Below are 21,003 nucleotides of genomic sequence, written 5' to 3' on the forward strand. Positions count from 1 at the left end.
CTCAAGGAAAAGTAGGTGATCTAGGCATACAAAGGTGGTGGTAACTTTATTTCTCTGTGTGATAGAGTGAATCTACCACAGAACAACATTCTGAACATGTGATGAGAGCTTAGTACTGGACACACCAGATCCTGAAAGGTCAGAAGCAGCTAAGATAGGCCTGGGATTCATTCCTGATATATGGGCCTCAGAATAGGTTGCTGTGGACCCTAACCTGAAGGGCCTTGCAGGACACAGGCAAGCTGCAGGATTTCATGAGAGCTTAAGTGAAGGAGACAGCATTTGTAAAGACTAAAGTTTTCAGTGTCTATGGGAAGTCCTCTATGGAAACACTGTGGAAAACGATGGTTTGATTGAGAAAAGAATTGGTACCATAATAAAGAGAAAATAGTTTGGGCCCTTCTGTGTTTTTATATTTTCTTTTCCCTCACCCTTGGGGGAAACTTTCCTAGGTCTGCAACCACCACTCCCTCAGGCTCTCCACGAACCTCGCAGCAGAATGTCTCCAGTGCTTCCGAAGGTTCAACATGGAATCCTTTTGATGATGACAATTTCTCCAAACTCACAGCTGAAGAGCTGCTCAACAAAGACTTTGCCAAGCTTGGGGAAGGTGAGCAGGCTGAGGAGTCTTTTCTGTCCTTCTTGGTTATAAGTCAGCTGAGAATAAACTTGAGTATGTCAGTGTCTTAGCTGTAGAGGGACATTCTTGGGAAAGGTCAGCATGGACCTGTCTTGAGAAGGATTGGTTTGGGGGTCGGCATACTGATTTTCATTTTCATTTTTGCCAGAGCACTAATTTTTCTTTCAAAAGTGCTGACCAACTGTGAGAGGCAGTAGGGACTGTGTGAGTGTAGAGGAGAAACTTTGAAAAGATTTAGTGGTATAAACTGGGACAGTTACATCAAGCTGAATGATTACTTGGAGAAGTGTAAATGTCCCATTCATCTTCAGTGGCCTTGCCTTTGAATAGCTGAGGGCATGCCTCACAGAATGCTGGGTCCTCGTCACAGTCTATGTGTTGTTGACTGACCATAGACAGGAGATGCTTTAAATTCAAGACATAGTTCTATCCAAAATAGCCATAGCCAGGCACAGGCACATCCACACAGACCCAGACGGACATATACATACCACACAGATGTATACCTGGGAAATCTCTCCAGTGTTGAGTTGGAGAAAAACACCCTTCATGTACTCAGCAAAGAGCAAAAGAATGAGCAGAGCTGGTGAATGATAGGAACTGATTCACTTTACAGCAATATTTTAAAAACATATTTCCTACCATTTTATTTGATTTCATTTGGGGACAGTATCTCACTATGTAGCCTGGCTGGTCTTAAATTCACAAAGACCTGCTTGCTCCTCTGCCTTCTAATGCTGGCATTAAAGTTGTGGACCACCATGCCTGGATAGTTCAGCCTTTTAAATAGAAGACAGGGAGTAGAGTTTGACTTTCATTGTTATCTCTGCCACTTATTCTGTGCTGTAAACAAATTTCTTCCTCCATTACTGAAAATTAGTATGTTTGTGTCTAGTTAATGAGCCATTGGGTTCTCTTTATATGATTTTACTTTATCTTTAAATTATCTGTATGTGTGTCCATATGTGGCTATATGCATATGAATGCAGGCCCACAGAAGCCAGATACATCAGATCTCCCAGGAGCTGGAATTACAGGCAGTAATGAGCTACCTGATGTAGGTGCTGGGAACTGAACTTTGTGCTCTGGAAGCACAAGAGTATGCACTCTGAAGTGATGAACCACCTCATCTCTCCAGCCCTGCCCCAGCAGGTTTTTTGTTTGATTTTGATTTTTCTTTAAAAGATTTATTTATTTATTATGTATACAGTGTTCTGTCTGCACGCATCCCTGCAGGCCAGAAGAGGGCACCTGATCTCATTACAGATGGTTGCGAGCCACCATGTGGTTGCTGGGAATTGAACTCAGGACCTCTGGAAGAGCAGTCAGTGCTCTTAACCTCTGAGCCGTCTCTCCAGCCCCTGATTTTGATTTTTTAACTCTTTTGTCTGTTTTTAATTTTGTGTCTGTGTCACTGTTGTCTCGCTGTCAGCTTTCTTGCAGCCCTACTGTTAGATCTGTCTTCATAGCATCTCCCCACTTCCTTCCCTGCACTCCCTCTTCGTTCTCAAACTGCTTCCAGCTTGGAGAATGGTCTTTGGACATCAGCACAGACAAGGACTTTTTGGTGGTAAAGATGTTGCCATAACTGTGGAAAGAAGAGTCCAATCAGATAGTGTTCTTCCCTTCACTGTGTGTCTGTACGCCCCAGATTCTGCAAGGATGAACCAAGTGGTATTTTGTCCCTCTAGGAAAGCTTCCTGAGAAGTTGGGTGGCTCAGCAGAGAGTTTGATCCCAGGCTTCCAGTCAACACAAGGAGATGCTTTTGCCACTTCCTCCTTTTCTGCTGGAACTGGTGAGTGTGACACATGCCTGAGGCTCACTGTTGTTACCTTCAGGTTTCCTCTTCACAGGTAGCTCTAGCACACAAAGAACTCAGTTTCTGGTAGTAACTCATTCCTTTCCTTCATTCAGTAGTTGTTCAGTCAAAAACATTTAAGGACCATCTAAAATCACTTTGAACTCAAGTGGTGGAGTAACCTGGCAAATATACAGGAGTTGCTCTCCCTAGTTCAGGATGTGTCTTATGCAGATATTTCTAATTTAAGGATCATTGCTCTGGCAAGGTTTTGTCTTGCTTAGGGGTCTTTGGGATGATTTGAAGGATTCTAAGAATTAGAAACTTGATATTCTACTAATATGTGCATGTGCATTTTTAAAAATCAAATCAATGAGACTTGTTTTCCCCACTATTAGTAAAAATTATTCATACTTTTTATATAAAAGTTATAGATTTGTATAGAAAAAATCCAAATCATCCATGATCTCATCACCTACACATAGCACAGTGACTTCATCTTGATGTATCCTTAGCCACTGTTCTATTGCTGTGAAGAGACACCATGACTAAGACAACTCATTAAAAAAAGGCATTTAAGGGTTGGGGATTTAGCTCAGTGGTAGAGCGCTTGCCTAGCAAGCCCAAGGCCCTGGGTTCGGTCCTCAGCTTTAAAAAAAAAAAAAAAAAAAAAAGCATTTAATTGGATGTTTGCCTATAGTTTTATAGGGTTAGTCTATGATCATCATGATGGGAAGTGGACAGGCATGTTGCTGAAGCAGTAGCTGAATGCTTTACATCCTGATCTTCAAGCAGCTGGCAAAGAAACACTGGTCCTGATATGGGCTTTTGAAACTTCAAAGTCTACCACTAGTGACACATCTTCTTCAAAAAGGCCACACCTCCTAGTCCTTTCCAAACAGTTCCACTAACTGGAGACTAAGCATTCAAATATATATGCCTCTAGGGGCCATCCTCATTCAAACCACCACAATGTGCAGTCTGCATTTAAGTTTTTTTAGGGTCAAAGACATCTTTGTGAATCTAATGAAATTTATAGATCTTCCTCACCAAAATACATGTGATCATAATTTTGTACAATTTTAGGTTTTGTTTTAAGATTGTGACTCTGTAATGTCTATCTGAATATTTTAAAAATTGTTTATTTCTTCACTTAATACGTCTGGCATGTGCTAGTGAGGTGGCTCAGTGAATAAAGGCCCTTATCACCACAAGCCTGACCACCTGAGTTTGAGCCTCAAAACCCACATGGTGGTAGGTGCTTCCTAAGCCCCTGTACCCTTGGTACACTTTCTGTTCTGGGTGGTTTTGTGTGTCAACTCGACACAAGCTATAGAATCATCAGAGGAAGGAACCTCAGCTGAGGAAATGACTCTTTGCGATCTAGCTGTAAGGCATTTTCTCATTTAGTGACCAGTGGGGGAGGGCCTTTCCACCTCCATAATACAATCAAGATATTCCTCCACAGACATTCTCTGATGCCCATCTCCCAGGTGATTTTTAGATTATGGCAAGTTGACAGTTAACTGTAACCTTTGCGGAGCTTTGGAGTACATCTCAAATCCAAACTCTCGCAGAGTGCAAGGGAAAACCAAATAGTTCAAGTCCTAGTGTTGTACAGTGTGGGTGATCCCGTGCTGCTGTTACAGAAGTGTGCTAGATGCGGGAGCTGGGGCAGGGCTCACACTGCCTGCAGCAACGTCCTGTGAGTCTGTACAGTTTTCAGTTTTCTTTGTTGTTGTTGGGTTTCCTTCCTTCCTCCCTCCCTCCCTTCCTTCCTTCTTTCCTTCCTTCCTTCCTTCCTTCCTTCCCCTTCCTTCGTCCTTCCTTCCTTCCTCCCTCCCTCCCTTCCTTCCTCCCTCCCTTCCTTCCTTCCTTCCTTCGTCCTTCCTTCCTCCCTCCCTCCCTCCCTTCCTTCCTTCCCCTTCCTTCCTTCCTTCCTTCCCCCTTCCTCCTTCCTCCTTCCTTCCTTCCTCCCTTCCTCCCTCCTCCCTTCCTCCCTTCCTCCTTCCTTCCTCCCTTCCTTCCTTCCTTCCTTCGTCCTTCCTTCCTTCCTTCCTCCTCCCTCCCTTCCTTCCTTCCTCCCTCCCTTCTTCCTTCCTTCCATCCTCCGTCCCTCCCTCCCTCCCTTCCTCCTTCCTTCCCTTCCTTCCTCCTCCCTCCCACCCTTCCTCCCTTCCTCCCTCCTCCCTTCCTCCTTCCTTCCTTCCTTCCTCCCTTCCTTCCTCCCTTTCCTTCCTCCTTCCTTCCTTCCTTCCTTCCTTCCTTCCTTCCTTCCTTCTTCCTTCCTCCCTCCCTCTCTCCCTCTCTCTCTCTCTCTCTCCCTCCCTCCCCATCTCCTCCCCTCCCCTCTCCTCTTCTCTTTTGACAAAGTGTCACTATGTGCATAGACCAGGCTGGCCTCAAACGCGTGATCTTTTTGCCTCAGTTTCTAGAACATTTCGAGTACAATGTACATCGCCATACCTGACTTTCAAATTTAAAAAAATAAAAATAAAAATGGGATTTTAATTAACAACCAAACTGAGTACTAAAGTGAAATGTAAAGAATGTTCAAGTAGAAACCAAGAGAACCAGGTTCTGACGCTTGCTTTGCAAGCAGACCACTAGATAGTCTCTCAGTTTGGGTCTTTGTTTTCTTTGCCAAAAAAAGAAAGGAAGAAGGAAGGAAGGAAGGAAGGAAGGAGGGAGGAGGGAGGGAGAGAGAGAGAGAAAGAGAGAGAGAGGGGGAGGAAGGAAAAAGGAAGGAAGGAAGGAAGGAAGGAAGGAAATAGTAGTAGAAATTTCCAGGGCTTTAAAGGTTTTAAGCCCTGATAGGCTGTAAGAAACTTAGGTTTCTGGAACTCTCTAGTTTACCGAATGCAGCATGAATAGCAATAGTATCGGGTAGGAGCCAGAGGCTGGGGCTTATCCATCCCAAAGTGTTGCACAGCACCTGTTACACATTGTGGTGGTGCAGAAAGACTCACAGGAAGTACCTGGAGGACATGCAGGGTGTTGAGGTCCACAGGAAGACCACCACATATTGACATTATGTGCCAAAGTGTGTGGGAGGTAGACAGTAATTTCTACAGACACCGAGCAGAGATTCCTGGGGTGGCAAACACTAAGAAAAACGGCAAGTTCAACACATGCCTGTCCTGCTCTGGCTCCACTGCATCTCGTGGTGTGTTACAGGACCCTTTGGTATGTCTTCTAGGTGTTTTTGCTATTAGTTGAGTTATTTCCATTCACCCCCTCCTTTCTGTCTAAATTTGGATTTTCTCTGCTATTTGAGCTCTTGTATGAATAGATGATAAGTGCATCAATATTTACTTGGTATTTTCTGCTTTTCTCATTTTTCTCTCCTCATCTTTCCTCTCCAACTAACTCCAGCTGAAAAAAGGAAGGGTGGGCAGGCTGTGGACTCTGGCATCCCACTTCTAAGTGTATCTGATCCTTTTACTCCTCTTCAAGTACCTGATGCTCCAGGTAGGTACATAGCACTCATTTTAGGGTTAGCAGTTCTTTTGAGTCGTATATCCTAGGACTTCCAGGGCCTCTGGAGAGTTCTGCTTTAAGTGCTTAATGACAAGGACCTGAATTCTAATAATCGGATGCTGTTAAGTTTCTTAGTAAGATAGACAAACTTATTTTGGAGGATACTAACTCTTACAAAGATAATAATCATCATTTCAGGTTATACCACTTGTTCTCTGAATCATATCAGTGTTCTTTTTTTCACCCTGTTTAATAAAATTGTTGTTAGTATATTTTGGGGGAGTAGGAACAAGTTTTCATTGAGGCCAAGCTGTCCTCTACCTTGCTGTGTAGCCAAGGATGACCTTTAACTATTGGTCTTCCTTCTTTTACCTCCTAGGTACCCAGATTACAGGCATATACCACCACATCTGGTTTGTGTTTGATAATTTGGAGAGGCCTATGTATTAGAAAGAACATTAGTTTAATATGATTTTAATATAGTAATAGAAACCATAAGCATATGATAAAAAGAGTGGTTCATAATGGCTAGGTGTGATGATAGAGCTGTGATGACCCATTTGGTTCCTCTTTGCTGTCAGTCCTTTATTACTTTATAACATAATAATATATAATGAAAAAATAATATATAATGAAAGTTGCTATGGAATATAAGTCAGGAGGCCTAAGGTTCCCTACCAGGTTCTGCCACTAGCTGAACCCTCTGGGCCAGACTCCTCATCAGTGAAGGAAGTGATTGCTGGAGTTCCATTATCTTTTCTGTGTACCCTGTTACTGACTCGTAGGAAGCAGCTAGAAAGTGAAGCTGGTTAGTGACTTTTGAAATGATGAGTGGATGCAGTCATCTGGGCTCGTTCCCTTCCCCATATCTTTTTCGGGGGGCAGAGTTCTGGGTGGTGTGAGGTCTCCTTTTGTGGAAAAGCAGGTAAATCCAGCTCCTTAGAAGCCTCTGGCAGTAGTTTTGCATCGTTCCCCTCACTTGCCCCCAGTTCTTTTTTTTTGGGGGGGGGGATTGTTTTAGAGACAGGGTTTCTCTGTGTAGCTTTGTGCCTTTCCTGGAACTCACTTGGTAGCCCAGGCTGGCCTCACAGAGATCCACCTGCCTCTGCCTCCCGAGTGCTGGGATTAAAGGCATGCGCCGCCGCCACCACCACCCGCTCTACTGCTGAGCTAAATCCCCAACCCCGACCCCAGGTCTTAGGCCCTCCTCCCAGTCTTGACCTTGCACTGTCAGAATCAGCTTAGTTTTCTCTTCTCCCAGAAGTCAAAGATCTTTGATTAGCTCCTCAAGATTGAGAGGGAGGGGCTAAAGAGATGGCTCTGTAGCTAAGCCCACTTGCTTTTCTTCCAGAGGATCCACATCACCCTTGTCTGCAATCTTAAAACTGCCTGTGACTTCAGCTCCAGGGGATCCAACCCTCCTTTGGTCTCCTTGGGCACTCCCACTAATTTGCATGTACCCACTCAGACACCGATACTACATGTATATGAATAAAAAGAACAATTAGAATTAGAAGGGATTGGGCTATTCAGAGCATATCTTTTTCTTACTGGACAAACCACAGTTAGGGTGCAGAGACAGTTTTTGTTCTTTAGTGCTCCGTTGACCCCTCCGGTTCCCTGCCTCAGGTAGGCATGACCATGGCAAGTTGGGTAGTATGAGTAAATAGCACTACTTGCCTGGCCTAAATACAGCTCAAATGTATCAGAAATCACTGGAGAATGATTCTGTGGAGTTGATTAATGAAAGGGGTCAATTTCAGTGTGCCTGGCAATGCCCAGATGAATTCATTTTGAGCAGATTTGCAAAGGTGTGGGCTTTTCTTCTTTGCTGTGGTTGGCATAGCATGAAACAAGGGCAAAGGTTACAGAGACATTCTTCCCCTGGTATACATTGGGTTTTTGCATTGTAGTTGCTTTGAAAACCCAGGGCCTACAGAAGCTAGTTTTTTGCTCAGGCAGAGAATGAAGGTACTAGATGGTAGCTGCCACAGGAGCCCTTTAGATTGGGATTGCAGAGCCAGGGACATAATGGTAGCTTGGAAAATTCCTGAAGGTTTTGAAGATGCCTATCACCTCATTCTCTATACTTCTTTTCATCCTGGAAGAGCCCTGGAAAGTTTTAGTGGCATATACTCTAATACCAAGTGTCTTAGTTAGAGTTTCTATTGCTATAAAGAGACACCATGAGCACAGCAACTCTTATGAAGGAAAACATTCAATGGGGCTTGTTTACAATTCAGAGGTTTAGTCTATTATGGTGGGAAGCATGGCAGCACACAGGCAGACGTGGTGTTGGAGAGGAGCTGAGAGTTCTACATCTTGATTGTCAGGCAGCAGGAAAAGAGAGCTGCACTAAGCCTGACTTGAGCATTTGAAACCTCAAAGCCCACCCCTGTAGTTGAAGTTTTCTCCAGTCCTGCCACAGCAACCCCCAGTGACATATTTCCTCCAACAGTGCTACACCTACTCCAGCAAGGCCACACTTCCTAATAGTGCCACTCCTTATGGGCCTATGGAGGCCGTTTTCATTCAGACCACTACACCAAGTAAGCTATGGTCTCTCTTGGATTGTAGTGGAAAATTCTATTCGTATGAGATATTTTAATAGAGAATTTCCTGGGTGTTTTTTTTTTTTTTTTTTTTATCTATTTGCCCAGTTTCATCTGCTAAAAATGTAAAATGAATTCCTCCATCATTGAATACAAAAATCCAAATTTCTGTGACCAAGGCCCTAACTGATGTGGCCTTCAGCTTTCCCCGGAACATCACTCACAGCTCTCCCTTCAAGTCGTACCTTTCTTTCAACACGTTAAACTCATTTCCACCTTGGGGCCTTAGCACTTACCAATATTCACTTAACACCTGGAAACATCCTCTTCAGCTCTGTTCCTGTGTCTAAGCTTCTATGCCATCTTGTCAGAAAGGCCCTCTGTGGTCTCACAGGCACTTGTTAGAATGTCTGGTTTACTTTGTTCATGGTCTATTTCCTTCAGCACTTAATTGTCAATGGCAGGGTCACTGTCTTGCATAGTGGCACTCTATTTGGCAGATCAGATGGATGGATAAAGTTAACTTGAGGCTCTTAGCCTCCATTCCTGTTCCCACCTCCTAGACAGTAGATTGATATTCACAGCCTGCCCCCACCTGTGCCTGTGAGAACCCTGACCATCCACCCATGCTGAAAGAGAATTAAGAAGGCACAGCTCATGGTACCAGCAAGTTCCCATTCCCTGGTGAAAGAAATGGTGATGCTCAGCAGACCCCCAGCTCCATCCATCCTTCCTGCCTTCCAGTAGCCCATTTAGTTACCTCATTCTTCATCAAGGCCGTCCTTTAGCAATTGAAGTGTGCAGTGTGCTCATGTTCAGTGTCTGTCACCTGAACCAAATGCAGGTGCTCATTGTTGGCTACATCTCCAGCCCACTTTAGACACCAGGCCTGCTAGGGGGTTGGGGGAGGAGGTGTTTGCTCATCTTTCAGTTATCGGTCCCCATGGTAAGAATCTCGGAATCTTAGTGGATAGAAGCCATGCCTTTTGAGTGACTTTCCTTCTAAAAGGTTTCAACATATAATCTGTAATCCTCCTTGATCTTACAGATCTCCTAAGTGGTGGGTGGTGGTGACGTCAAGTCAAGTCCTTCTCTGTGAGGCAGCGAGACCTTCCTCTTCCTTGTCAAATCCCCCGAGTCATAGGCATTGCTTCTGTCCTTGGGTTTTGTAACTTGGGGTCAGTAAAGCCTTTGACTAAAGATGTCAGGAGTTATAAGAGTGGATTTGAGCTTAAAAGCCTGGGTTATTACCATGCCCAAGTAGTACTAGATGGCTGTGATCTGATCACTTGAATTCAATGTCCATATCCTAGAAGCTTAAAAATAGTAACATTTCCTTTGGAAATAGGAAAGAGGGTCTATTGAAACTGTATTTGGAATTGCTGTAGAATTTCAGTTTACTGTAAAGATGAGAAATGCTATTCTGACCTCAATTCTAGGTCTGTATTCCCAATGGGGCAAGCTTAATTATGAAGTCATATTTTTTCTCTTGCTTACTTTTGTAACCCTGAACATTCATTCAACTGAGAGCCACTGAAATAGACTTCCTGGTTATGATTGTTACGCTGTGGGTGAAAGGGCATTAGAGAATTGTGGTTTGCTTGTAGGATTTCTTTTATTTTCCAAAGTACCCATCTTAGTTAGGGTTTTTATTGCTGTAAAAAGACAGCATGACCATGGCAACTCTTAAAAGGAAAACATTTAATTGAGGTGGTTCACTTACAGTTCAGAGGTGTAGTCCATTATCATGGTGGGAATCAAGGCAGCGTGCAGGTAGACATGGTGCTGGAAAAGGAGCTGATAGTTCTTACATCTGACTCACAGGCAACAGGAAGTGGTCTGAGACACTGGGCATGGCTTGAGCATATATAAGACCTCAAAGCCTGCCTCCACAGTGACACACTTCCTCCAACAAGACCATACTTATTCCAACAAAGTCACACCTCTTAATAGTGTTACTTCCTTTGGGCACTATATTTTTCAAACCATTACAGTACTATAAAACAAATAAAAATATAAAATATATATAAAATATAAAAAAAGAGTCACAGTCATCTGTGAGTTTACCCAGCTGTCACATGGCTTGTGACCCTGACAGTGCCTCACTGATGCTCGGGTTCCACTGTTGGGAAGTTCTAAGTATAGATGGTTCAGAGTCTAAAATACCATGAAATAGAATATTTTTTCCTGAAAATAGGTGAACAGATTTTTTAATTAGTTGTTTTTTCACCACTTTACTTTTAAATTTAGGTAAAATTTCCCGTGTTCAGTAGCATTAAGCACATTTACATTTTTTGGCTGTTCCCTCACATTCTTCTGCTTGAAAGACTGAGAGCCTGTGTCCCCTGAGCAGTGGTTTATTCCTCCTGTTGCAGCATACTGCCCTGCTTTCCATCTGTGCTTTGACAGCTCTAGGAACCCCATAAAAGGAGAACCCTACAGTATTTGAACTTTTGTGGCTTACTTTCACTTTTCACAATCACAGTTTAACCGTGTTGTGTATGTGAGAATTTCCTTTTTTTTTTTTCCTCTCTGTTTATTCAAGACAGGGTTTCTCTGCATAGCCCCAGCTCTCCTAGAACTTTCTCTGTAGATCAGACTGGCCTCAAACTCACAATTTCCATTTTTAAAGTTAGTATTCCACAGTGTGGAAGACCACGTGCTGCTTGTCCAGTTTTCCTTTGATGTACACTTGGGCTGCTTTCCTCTGTGAATGCTGCTGCTGTGAACATCAGCAGGCATCTCTTTGTGACCGTGCTTTCTTCTTTTTGCTGGGTCATATGGTAAGTCTAGTTTAAGTTTTGAGAAACTGTCACACTGTCTCTCAGAGAGACTTGTGCCATTCCTTCTGTATACTTTCCTGCAGTGCACAAAGGTTTGGGAAGACAATTCTGACAATTCCTCTTCAACTCTGAGCAAGACCAGAGGAGTACATGTTAGCTGCCCTCAAGTGGTACTTCACAGAGTTGGAGGACTTAAAAGCCCTCTTCGTTGTACAGCCTCCATCATCTTCTTGAAAAAGACAGGCAAGTGGAGCTGGTTGTCAGAATGGGCAATCCTTGCCCCTTTTGGCCTTAGATCTTCTTCATTTCCAACTCCTGCCTTGTGAGATTGACAAGCTCAAGGCCATTCATTTGTAAGTGCCTTATTTTAGAAGCAGTCTTTCTACAGTTGTAATTCTCTAAATGGAATTCGAATGGGCGTGATGCTTGTTCTGATTCTGACTTGATGATGCTGCAGGCAGTTTACTGTCTGTTCTCACAGGAACTATTTAAAGTGACTAGATTTTATTTTCTATTTTTATTTTGGTTTGGGTTTTGTTTTTTTAGGCAGATTTCTGTAACCCAAGCTGGCCTTGAATTTTTTTTTTTTAAGATTTATTTATTTAATGTATGTCTGTATGAGGGTGTCAGATCCTATGGAAGTGGAATTACAGACAGCTGTGAGCTGCCATGTGGGTGCTGGGAATTGAACCCAGGTCCTCTGGAAAAGCAGTTCAGCACTCCCAACCTCTGAGTCACCTCTCCAGGCCCTGGCCTTGAATTTTTTGAGCCTCCTGCCTTTAGTTCCCAAGTGCTGAGCCTACAGGCATGCATCACCATGCCTGGCTTTATTTTTAGTCCTAATTGGTGGATAGTAATCACATTTATTGACTGGGTTCAGCATGACATTTCAGTTCATTTACACAGTGTGTAGTGATTGCATCAGGGTAATTGGTGTTTCATTTCACAGTGACTAAAATTTAAAAACTGCATTTCTTATTATAAGTCTTGATTGTTTGCTCCATGTCCAACAAGTCACACATTTCAAATGCCACAAAGCTGTATTAATTCTTTGTTGTTGCTCTGATAAAACATTATGACCAAGGCAATGTGTAGAAGACAGAGCTTATTTTGTGCTTACATTTCCAGAGGATCAGAGTCCATCAGGTTAAGGCAGGGAAGCATGGCAGCAAGCAGGCATGGCAGCTAGAGCTAGACTGAGAGCTGGGACTCACATCCCAAACCACAGATGGGAGCAGAGCAGATGGTGAGAGTCTTTTGACCTCCAAGACATCCCCAGTGACATATTTCCTCCTGTAAGACCCCTCCTAAGACAGCTACGAGTTGGGAACCAAGTATACAAATGTTGGAGATGAGGGGGACAATTCAATCAAACCACTCACTATAGCAGCCACATCATTTTTTTAAACTGAGATTCATAATAACCTGTCTTTTGAGCATGTTTGGTATGTTCCGATCTTCAGATTTATATTGAAACAGTCAGAATCTTCATTTGACACAGTCTCACATGTAGTCCTACCTGGCCTGGAGCTCTTCAGAACCACATGGCCTTAAACTGACAGTTTCCCTGCCTCTGCCTCTCAAGTGCTCTGTTTCCAAGGTCATGGGTGTGACTACCACACCAACTGTCCTAGTTTGGGTTTCTATTTCTGTGAAGAGACATAATGACTACAGCAACTCTTATAAAGGAAAACATTCAATTGAGGCTGGCTTACAGTTCAGAAGTTTAATCCATTATCAGCATGATGGGTGTAGTGGATAGCCATCCCAGCATTGGCCTGGAAGTTCCAACCCTCATTGAGGCTTCGGTAATGGTCACGCCCACAAGGCAGGGCGGAGGAGGAAGCGGAAGACCAAGGATCGGGAGGAGGTCTCTCTCTTGGTTCCGGGACCCTGGACGCTGGAGGTAGACCAAGCAGAGTTCTCCAGAGAACACCGCCGGACTGCGCTATACCTTTGCCAGACCCTGCAACCTACCCCTTCATTTGTAAGTTACCCCACAAAATAAACCTCCCTTTTGACTACGTGGAGTAGCCTTAATAATTCCACCAATAGATGGGAACCATGACAGCATACAGACAGACATGATGCTGCAGAAGGAGCATAGCTTAAGCATAGGAAACCTCAAAGCGTGTACCCCCACAGTGACACACTTCCTCCAAGAAGGCCACACCTCCTAATAGTGTCACTCCCTATGGGGGCCATTTTCTTTCAAACCACCACACCAGCTTCCTCTGCCTACCAAGTGCTGGAATTAAAGGCGTGCGCCACCGCCATCTGGCTTCTCTTGATTTTTTTTTTTTTTAATTTTAAATTTTATCACAAATCATAAAATGTCCCAGCCTCATGTTAGAAAGCTGTTTTGATTATGTAACTTAGAATGGTTTGTGAAGGATTTCTTACCTCCTTGTGTTGTAAGGGTACCTGGTACCTGAGTGAGGACCCTCCCTCATAGTGAGAGTCCTGGGGAATGCAGCAGCCCTTCTGTGCACACCACCCACCTTGTGCAGAAGAAGGTGGTCTGTGCTCTCATGTCTGTTTTTATGCATGGTGTTGTTCTGCCCCTTCTGACTCTCACATTGCTAACATCTGAGTACTCCCACACAGCAATGGCCATGCAAATTATCTGTGTTTATAGCCAGCATTTTCAGGTTTGATCAGAAAGCAAGACTCCTGAAAATTAGAAGTTTGTCCAATCCTATCCTTTTGTATTTTATCAGAAAACCTGACCGGGCGGGCGGTGGTGGTGCATACCTTTAATCCCAGCACTCAGGAGGCAGAGGCAGGCGGATCTCTGTAAGTTCAAGGCCAGCCTGTTCTACAAAGTGAGTTCCAGGAAAGGCGCAAAGCTACACAGAGAAACCCTGTCTCAAAAAACAATCAATCAAATAAACAAACAAACAAAAAAATAATTTAAAAAAAAAAAAAAAAAGGAAAAGAAAACCTGAATATACACTTTTTTTCTCTCTGAGACAGGGTTTCTCTCTGTGTAGCCCTGGCTGTTCTGGAACTCACTCTGTAGATCAGACTGGCTTCAAACTCAGAGATCTACCTGCCTCTGACTCCTGAGTGCTGGGATTAAAGGCGTGTGCCACCACTGCCCAGTCACACATATATTTTCACCTTCAAATACACTTTTCTGAATTCTAGTAAGAAGCTTGGAGTGTTGGAGTCTGGGTAGGAGTGAGAGCACGTGTGCTGTGGTTCATTCTGTGGCGGTCGAGGACCGCTGAAAGGAGTCAGTTCTCTCCTTCTGCTATGTGGCTTGTTGTCAGACTTGAAGGTATTGTGCCCCGATCACGGGGACCCCCAAAAGACCATCACAGAGACCCAATCCCATATGTAAAAACAAAGAGCCTTTATTCAAGCCTGAGCTTGGTCTCTGTCCACCATAGCAGTGAGAGCTGAGAACCCTGAGCTTGGGCGGGGTGAGGTTGTTATCATAACAGAGGTTGGGGTAAGGGGATTTCCAGGGTTCAGAACCCTGATTGGCTGACATTTGTCTAGGGGTGTCTATAAAAGAGCAATATAGGTATGTGCTAGACTCTGGGACATTTGGCGATCTTATCTGATTTTAACGGTTAGAATGTTTGGGATGTCAGGTACTTCCCCTTAGATTCTGGCCCATCCTTGGGTGGAGTCAGCTTATGGACTTTCCTGGATCTTAGTATTGCCTGCCAATAAAATAAGCCTGTCATGGCAGCTGTGTGGTCAAGCTGTATTGCCTCCCCCAAAAGGCAGATGCCCTTACCAGCTGAACCATCTGACCAGCCCAAATTAAATGGAAGATTTTTGGTTTTGTTTTTTTTTTTTTAATGGAAAGGTTTTTGGGGGTAGGGTGGGGGAATAAGCCACAAACTACTGTTCCAAATAAAGGAATGTTAGTTTTTTTTTCTGTAAATCATTTATTTTAACTAGTATTGTGAAAGATATTTAATATTGTTTCCTAAAATAAAATCCCTTGTATAGTATAAGACTGGTGATGGATGGTACTGTAGTTGGAAGGCTTTTTGGTCCTACCCAGTCCCCACGGTCCCAAGTTCCTCCGGTTCCACCATGCCCTGGCTGTCCGGTGGCCACTTATAAAATAATTACTCAGAGTCTTATATTAATTACCAATTGCATGCCATATGGCGGGCTTCTCGCTAGCTAGCTCTTGTAACTTAACCCATTTCTATTAATCTGTAAGTTGCCAAGTTGTCATGGCATTACCTGTGTGCCATTACATGCTACTCCCTGGACAGTTGGATGGTATCTCCTCTGCCTCTCCTTTCTCTTCCTGTCTATCTGCTTGGATTTCCACCTGCCTCTAAGCTGCCTTTCCATAGGCAATACAGCTTTATTTATCAACTAATCAGAGCAACACATATTCACAGCTTGCAGAAAGATATACCACAGCGTGGTACCTTTGATCTTTGTTAGTTTTCTGGTTTTTTCCCCTTGCTTTCAAGCTCCTGTTTTATTCTTTAATCAGGTATAAGTGAGAAATGTAATACATTGTCATGTAATTCAGAGACATTTGTGCTTTGCATTCTTTAGAGATGATAGATTCACTTCCCATTTGTTGACAAGGCTTTTTGTGTACCATCATCTTGCTGTAACTCTGAAGTGGACTCTTCCGCTTGAGTTGAGCAGGGTTAGTGCTTCAGTCAGAGTCTCTGAAGCTAGTTCCTGTCTTTAGTGAATGTGTATTTGTTTATTGCTTCCTTCAATTTCCAAAGGCCTAGAAGACTGTGAATCCAGTCAAATGTTTTATGTGTATACTTGAACTTTAAGCTGTTACCTTTTTCTCAGACAAACATTTTAATTTTAGTTTATCTCGGTAAGTCAGTATTTATGTGATCTTACTCCTGCAACAGAAGTACAGGCTCTGAATTCTCTTCTTCCTGTGACCCATTACTTTGTTTCAGGTTACTGTCCTACCTTTACTAAGATGAGGATAAATAGAGGGCTATTAATGTCTCAGGGCTAAGGAGTGGCTTTGGAAGTTGTCTTGATGTATGCATATTGTCACCTTTAAGTTACCCAGTGTGACAAATGTAGATGCTGACATCTTTTTATTTCTTTGCCCCAAATGTCAGCAGTAATTCATCTTCAGGCTTAAGTGAATCTCCTGAGATGAAGCTGTAACCAGAATCCTAGGCCAGAAGTCGGTGTGTGTGTGGCGGGGAGGAACAGGCAGTGGATGACATCCCCAAGAAATTAGATCTTGCCTCTCAATTTGAGTCAACTGAGGCCTTGTTGGAAAGGTAGAGGTTGGGTTTCCCAGCCTAGCGTCAGGACAGTGACATGAGCCTTAGATCTAGAAAGAGGAAACTCTGGAGTAGGGTGGGAATGTGCCCAGCCAGAAGGCTTGGCCAAACTGTAGTCTGGTTGCTCACTGTCTCTAGTACTTGGGTAGTCATTCCTGCTTAGGTGGGGAGAGGGACAGCCTCAGTATACATTGTGGAGTAATTGCTTCCATTTAGGAGTGATCTCATCATGAGATGATCTCTGTTTCTAGAATCTGTGGGAACTGCAGGTTCAGGACAATGAATAGAGAGACTTCTAGAAGGCCTTTTCTGGAATTTTAACAGGACTTTGTAAAAGCTAACAGTAAAACACCTAAACTATTGTTATGTCTGTGCCTCAGCCCTGAAATAGGATGAAGTAGATTAAGTAAATTTAGGGCTAATCAACCTTGTCTCACTAATTTTAGATAGGCACACATTCAATGATTAGTATGCATATGTTCAGAGCTAATAAGACTCTGACCCAAAATAAAACAGACACAAACAAAAGCAACATACTGGATTTTGACCTTACTCTTAATGTTCGAGTGAGGAGTTTCCAAGTACTTGTTCCATAATCCATAGGTAGGTCAGCAGGACAGTGGTGAAGGCTCTCACCTGAGGCATGATTGGTTTTGTTGTTGAAATATAAGCTGTTTCTAAGTGCAAATTTAAATTAAAATTTGAAAAGTAAGTCCAGTAAGGGCAAAGAATATATACTTTTGCAAATGTAAACAAAGGAATAATAGCAAAAAAGCCAAATGTCTGTCAACTAGGACCTGTATCAAAACTGGCACATCTACACTCAGTGCAAATGGTAGCCACTGCCTAGATTGCAACGTGGAAGGTTGTCAGTATTGTGTTAAGAGAAGGAACTCCAACACAAGTGAGGCTGCATGGTTCTATTTTCAGATCAGAAAATCTGAGCCAGGTGTGGTTGCAAATACCTCTAATCACTGCAGTTGGGGAACAGAGGTAGGCAGATCTCTGTGAGTTTGAGGTTAGCCTTGTCTACATAGCAGGTTCTGGGACAGTCAGGACTGCATAGAGACCTGCTGCTGTGAGGGCCAGTCTTCAGCAGCTCAAGAGTTGAGGGGAGCCACGGAGTCAGTGAACTAATCACTCAATTTGACTTTTCTATCTAAGGGAGTAAAACTTAATTCTCTGGGGCTGGCAAATGGGGCAAAACTTAACTCTCTGGAGCCAGTGAAAAAGGGAAACACACACACACACACACACACACACACACACACACACACACACTTTCAGGGGCTTCTATCATCTCTCTTTTCTTTGTTCTAGCCAGATGTTTCCCTTCTGTGTGTCATCAATTTTTCTCTTACAACTTATATACCCCAATAAAAGAGTATAAGCAAGCAAGCAAGCAAGCAAGCAAGCAAGCAAGCAAGGTATTTTTCTCAACCAGTTCTTTTACTGGCAGGCTGCATTTTCCTGTTACAAAGAAAGGATCGATCACTTTATTATTTATCTCAAAAGGTAATCTTATAATAAAATCTTAAAATAACCACAAATCTAAACTTTTATATATGAAACCATCAGTCAGATCTATTTTAAATCCTCAGGGTACATACCCACTCATCAACAGTTTTTAATATCAGGAAGCTGAGGGCAGAAATGGGTATAAGGAAGTAATCATCACCTTTGATCACCAACCCATCCTAGCAAGAAAGGCACATCAGCTAATAATAACAGGGCTGTCTTTGTTCTTGTTTCTTGACCTCAACAGTTCCCTAATTCAATTATGTGCCTTTCTAAACTTTAAATTGTTCCCCAAAATTTTCTACCTCAACGTCGTTACACAAAACATCTTAATCTAACTTTAAGTCATTATTTAAAGCTTTGCTTTTGCTATGATGCACACCAAAACCCATGAATACATTCCCCCAACATTAAGATAAAAAGAACTTGAGCTAGCCTACCCTCTGGGACACAATTGTTTTTCTTAATCATTAAACTAAGCTACAGTCTATATGACTCCTCAAGAGAAACCCATAAGTCCTAGCTGCGTGACACTTCCTTGTTCTTATTTTCTATTCTCTGTAGCCCCTGCTTCAGCAGGAGCAGGGCAACACTATATCCTATCTTTACCTATATTAATTTTCCCACTAAACTAACCTCTATCATAATCCCTTACTATATTTATTAAAAATCTTTAATCATCAAATTTCCATTTAAACTAACGTTATTGTATAAAATCATTACTTCAATTAAGCAGTACAGCTTAAGAGGAAATCATCTTCATAATAATCCACAGGTAAAAATGCCCAGTAGAACAGGATATTTCCATGATATAATCACACTATATTCAAGGCAATGGGGATCCCCCAACACCCATTCACACCCTACCAGATACCAGAGAAAAATGGTAGTGGCAAACATGTAAAGACACAACAGTAGCAAGAGACATTCTGGGGCCAAAGACCTTGAGACCTTGCCTATCTAAGATTCACTCACCAGTGCCTTGCATTCTAGTGGGCTGATCTCCTGAAGTCAGTTGCCACCAGCAGAGACTCGTTCTTTAAAAAAACAAACAAACAAACTCCAAAAATAAATGAACAAAAACGAACTTAACTGTATGTGGAGTTTTTCTGTCCTGTAGTCACTCTAGGTGACTCCACTGACTCTGCCCTTTTCCTCCCAGCATTCTCAGTTTGGCTGTCCTACCTATACTTCCTGCCACCGGCCAGTCAGTTCTTTATTAACCAGTGAGAGTAATATATATTCACAGTGTAGAGAAGGATTATTATTACATCACTAAACAACAACAGCTAAAGATAAAATGGAAAATCTGGAGCTTGGAATTTAGCTCACATGGTAGAGTGCTTACCTAGCATGTTTGAGGTTCTGGGTTCAGTCTTAGCACCATGTAGTTCCTATAATCCCAGCACTGAAGAGGTAGAGGTAGGTATTGCTGCCTGGAGTGCCAGCCTCTAAGCAGCACAGTACTAAGAGTGAAGTCCACAGTGTCGCCATAGCTAAGATTTTCCTATCTGGGGATGGGAGTTGGGAAAAAAAGACACTCACACACTCTCCTGAGTGTTATTCTCCTCTCATGTTGTTCTTCCTTGTTCTCTCTCCCTCCACCACTTATATAACCCAACAAAATCTTTCTGGCAATACAGGAGTCATAAAGGGGTTATATTTCATTTCTCAAGTGAATGATTATAGGTCAAGATATGTTTTTGTTTAATCTCCCTAACAAGATTAAAAACAGTTATCCCGACAACTCCCATGCAGTACATCTAAGCAGCTTGTCACAGAATCATGAGCAAGTAAGAAGCACATTTTCTCAACCAACCCTTTTGTTGGCAGGCAGCAAAGAAAGAATCAATTACTTTATTATCTATATCAAGAGGTATCTTACAAAGAATTTTAAAGGAACCACAAACCTAAACTGCTGAAGAGCCCACGAAAATGAGAAAATCATGTATTTATAGCCTATACTTCTGAGTGCACTGGCCACTTCAGCCTTTTGTACTGCACTCTCCCAGGCAGGGTAAAGGCAAGTCAAACTAACTCACAACTGTGTAAACATTTTGAACTAACACCCTGTAATCAGAAGTCCTAAATCTTGGATTCTTGTTGGATCTCAGAAGTATCCGGAGAGTGCTGAGTTTCGAGACATGGGGATGCCTGGCATGTCGTGAATTCGTTAATTCAGGCTCATGTCAACATTCCTGATGTATTGTAAATCTCTTAGCATCAGCTGCAGTCGGTATTTCCAACATACTATGGCACCACAATGCTTCAAATCTCAGAATTATTTTCTGCCCTGTTTGTGACCCCCTGAGCACAAAAAGAAACCTGCAGCTCCCTCTTTTGGGGCTATAGAGTCAATTCATTCTCTGTAGTCCTTACTAGTCAGAATTTCCTTCTTTTCCATGGTGTCCCTGAACAAAAGTTGCTTTTGTTTCTAGACTTCAGTGTTCTACTTCCTGGTGTTCTACTCCCTGTTATTTGTACAATACCTGGACCCAACACTTATATACATAAAAAACAGTCAAATGAACTTTGAATCTTCAGGGTGCGTAACCATATCAGCAAATTGAGGTCAAGAATGGGTGCCAGGAAGTAATCATCCATCAGCCAGCAATAATTGGGCTGTTTTGTATTTACGACTCTAGCCTAAATTAATCAGACAGCTTAGCTATGTGTCCATGGGAACTATAGATTGTTTTTCTGGGATAGTTCATCTTAAAAAACCATTAGCAAGGTATCTGGTCTAATCTAAAGTTATTGTGAAGCTTTGTTTCAGCTAATGGTGTACACTGAAACCTGTGACTGCATCTTTTCAGCATTAAGAGAATTAGAACCAGCCTGGCTCCTGGGGAGAATTCAGTTGCTTTCCTTAATCATAAACCTGAGCTGTGATCAAAAGCAGCTCCTAGGTGGAATTCATAGGCCTTAGCCATGAAGCATATCCTTGTGTCTATTTTTTTCAACAAGACTCTGTATAAG

The 21,003-nt window shown here is 42.7% G+C and overlaps 1 protein-coding gene across 6 annotated transcripts in view; it reads left to right on the plus strand.

Annotated features, from left to right (window-relative positions):
- Aak1 (AP2 associated kinase 1) overlaps positions 1 to 21,003 on the plus strand; it is a 154,164-nt gene that overhangs the window by 122,044 nt on the left and 11,117 nt on the right. For all 6 annotated transcript variants that reach the window (XM_036180952.1, XM_036180953.1, XM_036180951.1 and 3 more), the window contains 3 exons: positions 453 to 610; positions 2,332 to 2,436; positions 5,815 to 5,910. In XM_036180952.1, the coding sequence (XP_036036845.1) occupies positions 453 to 610; positions 2,332 to 2,436; positions 5,815 to 5,910 (359 nt within the window). The remainder of the gene's footprint in view (positions 1 to 452; positions 611 to 2,331; positions 2,437 to 5,814; positions 5,911 to 21,003) is intronic.

Source organism: Onychomys torridus, chromosome 3 (genome assembly GCF_903995425.1).
Source record: "Onychomys torridus chromosome 3, mOncTor1.1, whole genome shotgun sequence".
Taxonomy (NCBI): Eukaryota; Metazoa; Chordata; class Mammalia; order Rodentia; family Cricetidae; genus Onychomys; species Onychomys torridus.